The 10,602-nt window shown below is 34.3% G+C and overlaps 1 protein-coding gene and 3 long non-coding RNA genes across 5 annotated transcripts; 2 read left to right on the top strand and 2 right to left on the bottom strand.

The window, feature by feature from the left end:
* Positions 1–4,668: 4,668 nt before the first annotated feature.
* On the bottom strand, positions 4,669–5,674 carry LOC109599273 (uncharacterized). The gene is made up of 3 exons (XM_020015235.2): positions 5,331–5,674; positions 5,057–5,272; positions 4,669–5,006 (listed from the first exon to the last, which is right to left on the bottom strand). The coding sequence occupies exons 1-3, from the start codon at positions 5,576–5,578 to the stop codon at positions 4,955–4,957; spliced, it is 516 nt and encodes a 171-aa protein (XP_019870794.2). The 5' UTR covers positions 5,579–5,674; the 3' UTR covers positions 4,669–4,954.
* Positions 5,675–5,702: 28 nt separating this feature from the next.
* On the top strand, positions 5,703–6,424 carry LOC126264686 (uncharacterized). The gene is made up of 2 exons (XR_007547351.1): positions 5,703–5,743; positions 5,879–6,424. It is a non-coding gene; the product is annotated as an uncharacterized LOC126264686 (long non-coding RNA).
* A 1,358-nt stretch (positions 6,425–7,782) lies between these two features.
* LOC126264687 (uncharacterized) lies at positions 7,783–8,065 on the bottom strand. Its single transcript, XR_007547352.1, has 2 exons — positions 7,994–8,065; positions 7,783–7,940 (listed from the first exon to the last, which is right to left on the bottom strand). It is a non-coding gene; the product is annotated as an uncharacterized LOC126264687 (long non-coding RNA).
* LOC109599274 (uncharacterized) lies at positions 7,912–8,632 on the top strand. 2 transcript variants are annotated; one of them, XR_002191547.2, is made up of 3 exons: positions 7,912–8,051; positions 8,109–8,314; positions 8,371–8,632. It is a non-coding gene; the product is annotated as an uncharacterized LOC109599274 (long non-coding RNA). The 2 variants fall into 2 exon arrangements; XR_007547348.1 differs by lacking the exon at positions 7,912–8,051 and having other exon boundaries at positions 8,058–8,314.
* Positions 8,633–10,602: the final 1,970 nt, after the last annotated feature.

Here is a 10,602-nt window from a genome sequence, read left to right as displayed (position 1 = left end):
CCACTACTGTACATAAGAAAAAAATAACTCAATGAATTTATGCATGTCATAATTTTTTTTATCAAATCAAGCTGTAATGTATTTTTAGACAAAAAGTAAGACAAAATGAAGTATTAAAATATTTTTAGAATTGTTTTTTACTAATTATTTATTATTTTGTAATATTTGTTTTGTAAAACTTCTAAATACCAAATTTTCGTAGTGATTTTGGTATCTAAGAAAGATAAAATTTGTTCAGAATATATAATTTTTTTGATTATAATTTTAACTGCTCCAGATTATAATTATTTTTTAAACTATAAGTTAGCTAATATTTCCTTAGTATTACTTTAAATTTATTTTAATTAAAGGATCAATCTGTGTCTGTGAAGCTTGAGAGCAATAAAATTAGTAGTTTAAATTTATATGTCCCCCCACACACGCACCCGATAAAAAGAGTTATTGATTCACATAAAATATATTCGAAAAAAAAAAATTGTGGAGCGCGGGTGCGTCAGTTTTTCGCGATCCTGCGAATAATGCGCCGCAACGATGCCGCAAAATATTCACACCCGCAATTGGCATCGATCCGGCGACAATTGTTCCCGATTCCCTTTCGTCGTCAGCTTCACCTGTTCAACGTCGCGATAAAAAACGAATGTTTCGGTTCGCCGATATGAAATTTCACATCTTAATTTAACTTCCCGACCCGATGTGGAAAATTCGGTGCGGCCCCGACGACTTAATCGAATCGAAATTGACGACGGGCGTCGTGCACGGAACGGGGAAGCGACCACACGTGACATTTCGGTCGGTTGATAATTTGTTTGATTGATGATTAAGGCGCGGACCCTCGAAATTGTTAATTGGGCCATAAAGGCGTCGTCCTCGGTGTTCCCGTAACCTCCACCTTGAAATCTTGCCTCGTTATCGTCATATAAATTTGTTGCTGACGGTTTTCCTACGACGAGGACGTGTCCGTTTTCGTGTGGCGGGGTCGCTGCATCGGTGGCGTCGGGTTTCGGGACTCCGGCGCTTTTATGTCATAATTTTCCGGGCGGTAATTTAATCGTTTGATACCGAAATTAGAATTTTGTTGCTTAGAATACGAAAAACAAAGAACAGATTCAGGATATTTTCAACGTACTGATTTGAAATGAATAAATAAAATCCATTTAACCAATTGTATATAGAAATGACCATAGTTTTACCAACATTCTTATACCGTGATCCCTCACATGATAAATATACAGTTCGAAAAGAGTTTAATCCATCTGAATGGTGAAAGAAAAATCATGTTTGATAGGGACAGTAAGTCTCCCACTATGGGACAGACTCGTACTGTCTCTGTCATACATGATGTCTCTCTCTAAATTCAGATGGGTCAAACACTCTTCTTACTGTATATATCTTAATCTTAATCTCTATTAATGTCTAATTTGTATTCAGCACCTAAAATTTACCTATAAACTGTTGAAAAATCATCAAAATTGTTGTAGGTCTGTGATTTCTATGACTATAGAGTATTAACGGGAAAATTTTTACATAATCTATGTTGGGATTACAAAACTGGAAATGGTATATAAATTTTAATAAAACATGACAAAAAATAGATGTTTTTCTTATAAAAAATCTCTGTTACCTATAAAACAGAAGTGAACAGTTCAACAGTAAATCGTTATAATATGTATATTATATAGCCTCACTTTATTATGATGATAAAATCAACAATACATATTTTTCTAATAATATTTTTGCTGATGAATGCGATTTAATTAACGATAACGACCAAATACAAATTGCTAAAACACAGTAATTTGCTAATGAAAGAAATATCGCTCCATTTTTGAAATAAAGGACTATTAAACAATAAAAGCCTGATTGCACGACATTATAGCGTTTTTATAGGAACTTGTGCTGAAGAACCCATTATTGATCAAACTAATATGTGAAGGAAAGGAAACAAGTGTAATAAAATGTGGGGAACTTTTAAAAGAAGAAAGAGGCCAATTTATATAACAAAAATATTATTACGCTTTGCAGGGAATGTCGTTCTATAAAAATGCTGAAAATTACATTAGTTCCATTTTCTGTAATTACGACATTATATTTCAGGATGGTTGATTTGTCAGATTTATATGAAATTTTATGACCACTGAAAGCATTTTATTATTGCCGCGAACATGACAAACAATACGATTACAGAAATATAGTTTCTCATTTAGAATTTGCTATTGTTTAAATGATTGGTTTGCTATTTATAGAAATTAAATACAACGACCATACCTCAAGATTATGTGCATTATGGATGTTGCGGCCAACGTTTAGGTCAATCAATAATATGCAATAGACACTATCAAAACAATGTTAATTGGATAACGGTTGCACAAGGATCATCAATCTTAACCAATATTTGATGTAAACAAATCATAGCCGGGATATCTTGTCTGTTACTGTCTTTATTTAGGTCATACTTATTTAGACCTATTACTGCATAATTTAGAACGTGAACCAAACAAAATCATAAAACTTCAGTGAACAAATTCACGTGAAACAATTCCGTGTTTTCAACGTATTAAGTTTTCAGGATGTACATTATTTCTCTATAATAATAATATTTTGTTTGTTCCAGATTTGTTCGAGGTGTGTATGAATATTCGAACAAGGTAATTAATTATGGTGTGTAGTGAGTCGAATTAATTTACGTCCTCCAAACTAATATTAATCCGAGAGCCCTCTTGAAGTTCGAGTTCCGACCAATGGAACGCTGGCATAACTGAAACTGACGAAAAAGTTTCCAGCTAATTATTTCGCCCAGTTCTGATTATAAAATATTCACTTATCCCCCACTAGTGCTTGAAGTGTGCCGTTAAAGATAAAAATGGAACAAAGGGCAATCGAAACTTGGAGTGGGCCTGAAGAACTTGGGGACGAAAGAGTTGGAAATGATAAATAATGGGACATTTGCTTAATCTGGGTGTTCATTATACACAGAAAATCCGGAGAGCGGGAGATACAGGAGCAGTAAATCGTTCAATTAAAATGTATTTATTCAATTCTACGTCTGAGTGAATTATATAAATTGGCCGAAGAGTGTTTCAAATGCCTTTGGTCTGTCTGCCTTGCTTGCCATTCGATCTGATAAAATATTGTGTTTTGTCACCGAAAATCGAACAGAGTTTCTTTGAGTGCACTTTAAATGACTTCTCAGAGACAAGACGATTCTTTGCTCTTTTGCATTAAAAACAACCTCTTCCTAAATGAGAATTCAGAACTGCGATAGTTTTTGTCTCGATCTTCACGACTGAATTACTGTTATGACTATATTCCAAAAATTTAGTACCTGTAATTCCCCTAATGGAATACTTTCATTTTTGCAAATCTAGGTTTGTTTCTATTATTTATCTCTTTCACCATTAATAAAATTCATATTTTAAGTTTTTATTACTAAAAACAATGGGAAATAACAATTTTGTCCACGAAAGACACTCGACTATCAGACATGATTATTTAATAATTGATAGTTTCTTGTGGAGTTTTTGCAGTCATATCTGATTTCTTACAGTTCATTGGGAAAACTATTTATATGTATCCTAATTTAAAGTTTATTAAAGTTGTCAATAAACAAATGCTTGTCAAATTTTACCACCTTAAAAATATATGTTAGTTTGCCTTCTTACAACATTACAATAGTTGGACTCGATGTTTTTCTTTATTCGTCTTCCTCTGGTGATAGTTTCGCATTGATCATATTCAATATACACTTGAAAAGTGTTGTTTAATCTTCATCCCTGTAGAATGTTTTAACTACACACCTAATATTCGGTGGGACCTCGCCGTTATCGTTCCTAATGTTTTCCAAGCAATTGGCCGTCCAGCGAAGTTGTGATTCCTTGATATCATCATGCTTAATGGCCATAAGCATAATCGTTGTAATGCTGATGCTAAGTAGTTCCAATATAGCTTGGTCTTTGGCACCGTGGCATTCGCATACATTGCCCCATTCTTTCGTATTCATCGCTTTGTATATAGTCGAAAAGTTACCACCCCATTAATGTTTCTATTTGTGATGGTAAGTAAAATAGTTACCTGAAGTCCCTGCTTGTTTCTGGTGGTGGCGGCACCGGTTTTTCTATTCCCAACTGGCTAGCTCTGTAGATCAGGTTTTCACAATCCGGCATCCTGGGTTGTTGTGGTATTTTCTTGCCGGATTCTATCAGCACAACCGGTAACGGAGTGTATTTATGGCATGGAGTCTCCTCTTCCTCTTCTAGTGGACATTCTTTCCTTACCGGCGCATCCGATTCGAAACTCTCGGCTGAGTGAATTATATAAATTGACCGAAGAGTGTTTCAAATGCCTTTGGTCTGTCTGCCTTGCTTGTCATTCGATCTGATAAAATATTGTGTTTTATCACCGAAAATAGAACGGAGTTTCTTTGAGTGCACTTTAAATGACTTCTCAGAGACAAGACGATTCTTTGTTCTTTTGCATTAAAAAAACCTCTTCATAAACGAGAATTCAGAACTGTGATAGTTTTTGTCTCGATCTTCACGACTGAATTACTGTTATGACTATATATCCAAAAATTTAATACCTGTAAAACATTATTTTTCCTCTAATAGAATACTTTCATTTTTGCAAATCTAGGTGTGTTTCTTTTGTTTATCTCTTTCACCATTAAGAAAATTCATATTTTAAGTTTTTATTATTAAAAACAATGGGAGATAACAATTTTGTCCACGAAAGACACTCGACTATCAGACATGATTACTTAATAATTGATAGTTCCTTGTGGAGTTTTTGCAGTCATATCTGATTTCTTACAGTTCATTGGGAAAACTATTTATATATATCCTAATTTAAAGTTTATTAAAGTTGTCAATAAATAAATGCTTGTTAATTTTACCACCTTAAAAATATATGTTAGATTGACTTCTTACAACATAACAATCGTTGGAATCGATGTTTTTCTTTATTCGTCTTCCTCTGGTGGTAGTTTCGCATTGATCATATTCAATATACACCTGAAAAGTGTTGTTTAAGCTTCATCCCTTTAAATGTTTTAACTACACACCTAATATTCGGTGGGACCTCGCCGTTATCGTTCCTAACGTTTTCCAAGCAATTGGCCGTCCAACGAAGCTGTGATTCCTTGATATCATCATGCTTAATGGCCATAAGCATAATCGTTGTGATGCTGATGCTGAGTAGTTCCAATATAGCTTGGTCTTTGGCACCGTGACATTCGCATACATTGCCCCATTCTTTCGTATTCATCGCTTTGTATATCCTCGAAAAGTTACCACCTCATTAATGTTTCTATTCGTGATGGTAATTAAAATAGTTACCTGAAGTCCCTGCTTGTTTCTGGCGGTGGCGGTGGCGGTTTTTCTATTCCCAACTGGCTGGCTCTGTAGATTAGGTTTTCACAATCCGGCATCCTGGGTTGTTGTGGTATTTTCTTGCCGGATTCTATCAGCACAACCGGTAACGGGGTGTATTTATGGCACGGAGCCTCCTCTTCCTCTTCTGGTGGACATTCTTTCTTTACCGGCGCATCCGATTCGGAGGTCTCAGCTGTATCCTCATCGGACATTTTAGCAAGTTGTTTTTGTTACTGTAATTTTTACAAAAAAAAATGGGAATTTTGAATGATTTTCTGATGAATGACGTTCGTGTCAGCGTTGACTTTTATGTAAACTGAGTGACTAAGTGGTAGACATTTTTAATCGTGAAGTTTGGAGCCTGTTTAAAGTTTTTGGTACGTTAATTCGATGAAACATGTATCCAACAATAAGGGAAACTTTTTCCATTAAAGTAAAAGCTAATCGACTTGGACAATGGAAGTAAGATCTCGTTATAAGACCAAGTATTAAGGCATGTTATTTGATTGTAGGTTCCGTTGGCCCTGGGGAAATTAATGATTAACAATCTTAATGAATTCCAAGAGCTAAATTTTCCTAAAGAACATTAACTGATCAAATGCTAAAGTTTTGCTTGTTACCGGCAACATCGTCACCTAATAAAACCCAATGTTCCATTTAACTTTCTTGTCCGCCGCAAATAAATCAAGCCTTTCGATTTCCTATGCGCATTCGATAAAACCAACGGAACGACAACAGAAGAAAGCACGAGAGCGGCGTCGTCCCGTAAATGCGGTATTGCGTGAAACACGTTCGTCTGGAGATGCGGAAAAAGAAATACACGATATAATGAGGAGCACTCCGATGATTTATAAGACCCTAAATGCTTTTAAATTGTATTATGGCATGCGTGTTGCAGTTTTTCATGATATCGAATGGCTTATTAATATTGGGCATTCTAATCTATGCCGAGGACGCCTTCTAATCTTTGTGGTTCTTGGCGTGATTTTATTGGAGGCTTATTCTAATTAGGCCTTGTTCTTTTTCGAAATTTATAAAGCCGAGACATTCAAGTGCAATTCATTTGTAACCAATTGTGAATCTGTAGTCGGGAGCGTTAATTAAATTTACAGTTCCCGGAGTCGCGACGAAGTTGTTCAGTGATTTTATTCGACAGAACTAAATTCTCCGGTAACCATCCCTGACACGTTCCCATGTGACAACGGCGGAATTATCCGCTCAAAATATACGTTCGCCGTACGTGGATCGTCCCGATTCCGGGGCGGGTGGCGACGTGGGGGACGGCTCGGTTGAGTCGCATCAAGCGCCTACAAATTAATTACTCCAGAATTAGAAGGAAAGTGCGAAAGCTGCGGGATTTGCGGTGCAAGCAGGGCGCCACGTGATTAAATTCGTCTGAGGAGATAACTCGACACGAGTTTGTCTCCATTTTCGCGGACGATTAATTCGTCCGATTAAACTGGGGCCTTCTCGTCGGACACGCCGACGCGGATGTGGAACGCAATCAGAAAAATCCGAGCGCTAATTACTGTTTAATTTGAACCTTATAAAAAACCAATTGGAGAACAATCGTTTTGTATCAGAAATAAACAATCACTCGCAATTTTTAATTTGTGAAAGCCGCACAACCTCCATCATTCATACCGGAGGAAGTGATATATAAACCTGTAACGTCGAATCCGTGAATTCCATAAATCTTGACGTCGAATACTCGGCGTTCAACGGAGGAGGGCATTGTTTTTGATGGAAACATTATTCGTTGGGGCCGTAAACACAAAAATCAAACTATGAAACGGTCGGACGCCGAAATTTCGCCCCTCAAAACGTCCTCGGAATCGTCGATCTTCGCACCCTCGTGCACAAATCCTCCTCCGACTCCTCCGAAGGAGTATATTAAAATGCCCATCACTTTCTTAGCCGGATGCCGTAATTCCTCTAAATTCTGCTGATGAAGTTCGAAGCGGTTCGTATGTGTTGGGAAATAATTAAACTTGTAACAACTCGTCAGGAAACAAATCACTTAAATTAAAATTAGTTATCCGCGTAACTTTAAACAAGTGGGGAGTGCGGAGTACGGCGGACGGACGGTGTGTGGATTTATTTTTCGGCGTGGAACGGCGATAATGCAATTTGGTGGCGGTGGCTGGCTGACCGCCCCGGCCACCGCCTTGATATCGACCAGCAACGAGCCGCCGCCGGTCTCCGGTTCTCTTCTGCATCTCTCCACACACTTCCATGTATGTCTGTGTGTGATACCGATCTTAATGCATTGGCCGGCTATCTCCTTTTTATGTTGCTTCAATGTAAAAATTTCTCTGTAAGAATTTTGACGGTTTAGGTATACTTAACTTGATGGATGATTATTGAGGTTATGTATCATGTGGGTTGTGCGGTGTTGTTAATTAAAATCATGGAATATTTTTCACATTATTTTATTGTCGAAATATGAACAGTATCGGTTGATTATCCATTTATGTCGTCTTCATCGTCCAGAAAATCGTCCTCCTCATCCAACTCTTCGGCTTCCATTTCGAGCAGTTCGTCCCAGAAATCGATGAGGAAACGGCAAAACGCCTTCAACAGCTGGATATAAATGGACACAAATATGAGAAGAGTGGCGATCTTACGGATATCTCCATCATAAATGGGAACAAGGAATAACGTGACAATCATCTTGACATACTTGTCAGTTTTTGTCATTTACAAACAAAATCATGAGTAAAATTCCCAAACCACTTTCAGGTAGCAGTCCGCTTCCCAATTTCGATCACAACAAAATCCCAAAGCCAGATGAGACTAAAGTTTCGCACAAAATTTTAACAGCACGCCCCCGATGTTGCAGCGCACAAATAAAAGAGGAGTTAATCAAAGAAGACAGATACGCCAAGTATTTTAAACGTCTGGAAAAACGTTCCAGTAGCATTAACTTCGAGATTTGGAAGAGAAAAGTAACTAGTTTTGCAGGTTTTACGTTTCTTAAATGTATTAAATGAATGTATTTTAGCAAAATCGAGAAAAAATAGAAACCAATTTCAATGGACAGCCACCTGCTGGTTTGTTTAAAAAAAATCAATTTTCGAAATGAGGAACGTAACATCTTGTTTTGATGATTGCACCATCTAAGTTAAATAAAGGACCATTTAATGACATGAAATGTCATGGTTTTTAAATTAATGTATAATTTTTAGGGTCTATTTGTCACTTCTCTAACAAATTTAACAAATATTTAGACGTGTTAAAAATAAAAGGTTTCATCTTCAGAAGAATGCTTGAAAACTGGTTGTCATAAATAAATGCAAATTAAAGCTGACTTCATATAACATAAAGAATTCGTTGATGGAAAACTTGTACTGATGATACCATATAATATTTATAGTTATATGTACATATAAATGTGTCTAGAAAAGTAAAAAATTCTAAGCATGCCATAAACAATAATATTCTCATACAAATGAGACTTACTTAATATATTTACTCTCAAAAAATTATGATATTTTTTTAATGTAAGATTAATATCCATATAAAATTTCATAAAAATTATTGTAAGTTCTCTTCATTATCATAATTATTTTATCTTGTCTGATCAACTAAACCTAAAGTTGAGGTAATAGTTCTTTCATACACTTCAATTTTTACTGTTAGAGCCAAGAAGACGATACATTCAATTTTATCTGTCCACTGTGCCTAAAATGCGTAAAACACAAACATGTTACTGCCCCTTTGCGGGCATTTATAACTATTTTCTTTGTTGCCAATATCGTATCAAACTTTATGGTATTGTAATATGTATCTATGTAAGTCTGCAGCGTATTTGCCAATTAATGAATCTCATGCCATAAAAACGATTTCTTCATACAAATTATATCCACTATACGTATTTTACACTAAAAAAAGAAAAAATTAGGATACTTTTTTATGTAAGTTCTTCATCCATATAAAATTTCATAAAAAATATTGTAAATTACATAATAGATTTTTGGGTAAAGTTGGGTAATTACAGTCATTCCAAACAGTTTAATTTTTACTGTTAGAGCCAAAAAGACAATAAATTCAATTATACCTAAGTACTGTACCTAAAATTCCTAAAACAAACATGTTACTACCCAGTTGTGGCCACCTATTAATCTTCTTTTTGTTGCCAATATCATATCAGAGTTGTGTGTGTGAGATTCATTCTCTTGATATGAATAATAAAAATCAGTTTCAATCAATCATTAGTATTTTTGTATTGTGATTTGTATTTATGTAAACCTGTAACGTATTTGGCAATTAATGGACTCCTTTATGATCAATATATTTGAAAAACATGTATTCTATGCATACCATAAAAATGATCTCTTTATTCAAACGAGGTCTTCTATAAATTGTTCTAAATTAATAAATTTTTGTCAAATTTGGAAAATGACACAGGTAATAATACTTTTAGCGCATGCGTTAACTTGATATAAAATCATCTGTTTCGGAGATTTTAGACAGCATAGTTGCCAGATTTCATTTTTAACAAAATATATAGAGAAAATTGTTATTAGAAAAATCTATATGTAATTTATTATGTTTTTCATGTACTTATGTCATTTATGTGGTTGAATTTTAAAATTCGGCTAATCACGTTATTAATTAGTATATTAATTTTTTATTTATTCTATATTTCTTTGATAGTTTAACTATCTAATTAAAAATTCAGAAATTATTTAATAATTAGATAAATTTACAAAGGGGAATGAATAATTTTTATAAAAAATAATACATTAACATAAAATTAACAAAAAAATATATTTATATATTATATAATGAAAAGCAAAGTCAATTAAAACAAAAAAAATCTATTCCACTGGATATTGCTCCCTGATACAATTTAAAATGTTCATAAATATATAATAATTTTTAAATTTATTCCTCCATATGAATTCGTGGAGGTACGATGAAAATAGATCTTCCAAGGAACAGTAATGGTCTATGTAACTCGAAAAAAATTGCACAATACAAATATAGTATAAAAATTATTAATAAATTGGGGATAAGTAAAAAAATAGTAAAAATACATTTTTAACACAATACAATTATCTATATAGTAAAATATATTAATTAATTAATGTCCCATAACAATAAATTAAAATTGTACTTGCCAAAAAGAAAAAAAAAATAATATTAAATATACTGTAGCACACAAATAACCTATAAAGTAAAATAACTTAATATATTACTTCCAATAAATTAAAAATGATTTTACTAAAGG

Source organism: Aethina tumida, chromosome 2, assembly GCF_024364675.1.
Source record: "Aethina tumida isolate Nest 87 chromosome 2, icAetTumi1.1, whole genome shotgun sequence".
Taxonomy (NCBI): Eukaryota; Metazoa; Arthropoda; class Insecta; order Coleoptera; family Nitidulidae; genus Aethina; species Aethina tumida.
This window is presented reverse-complemented; position numbering and strand designations above follow the sequence as displayed.

Excerpts from the sequence above, each read along its gene's own strand:
- LOC109599273 (XM_020015235.2), bottom strand. The coding sequence starts at position 5,578 with ATGTCCGATGAGGATACAGCTGAGACCTCCGAATCGGATGCGCCGGTA. Across the intron at positions 5,273-5,330 it reads GAAACAAGCAGGGACTTCAG|GATATACAAAGCGATGAATA; the intron begins GTAACTATTTTA and ends TAACTTTTCGAG. Across the intron at positions 5,007-5,056 it reads GAGGTCCCACCGAATATTAG|GTGTATATTGAATATGATCA; the intron begins GTGTGTAGTTAA and ends AACACTTTTCAG.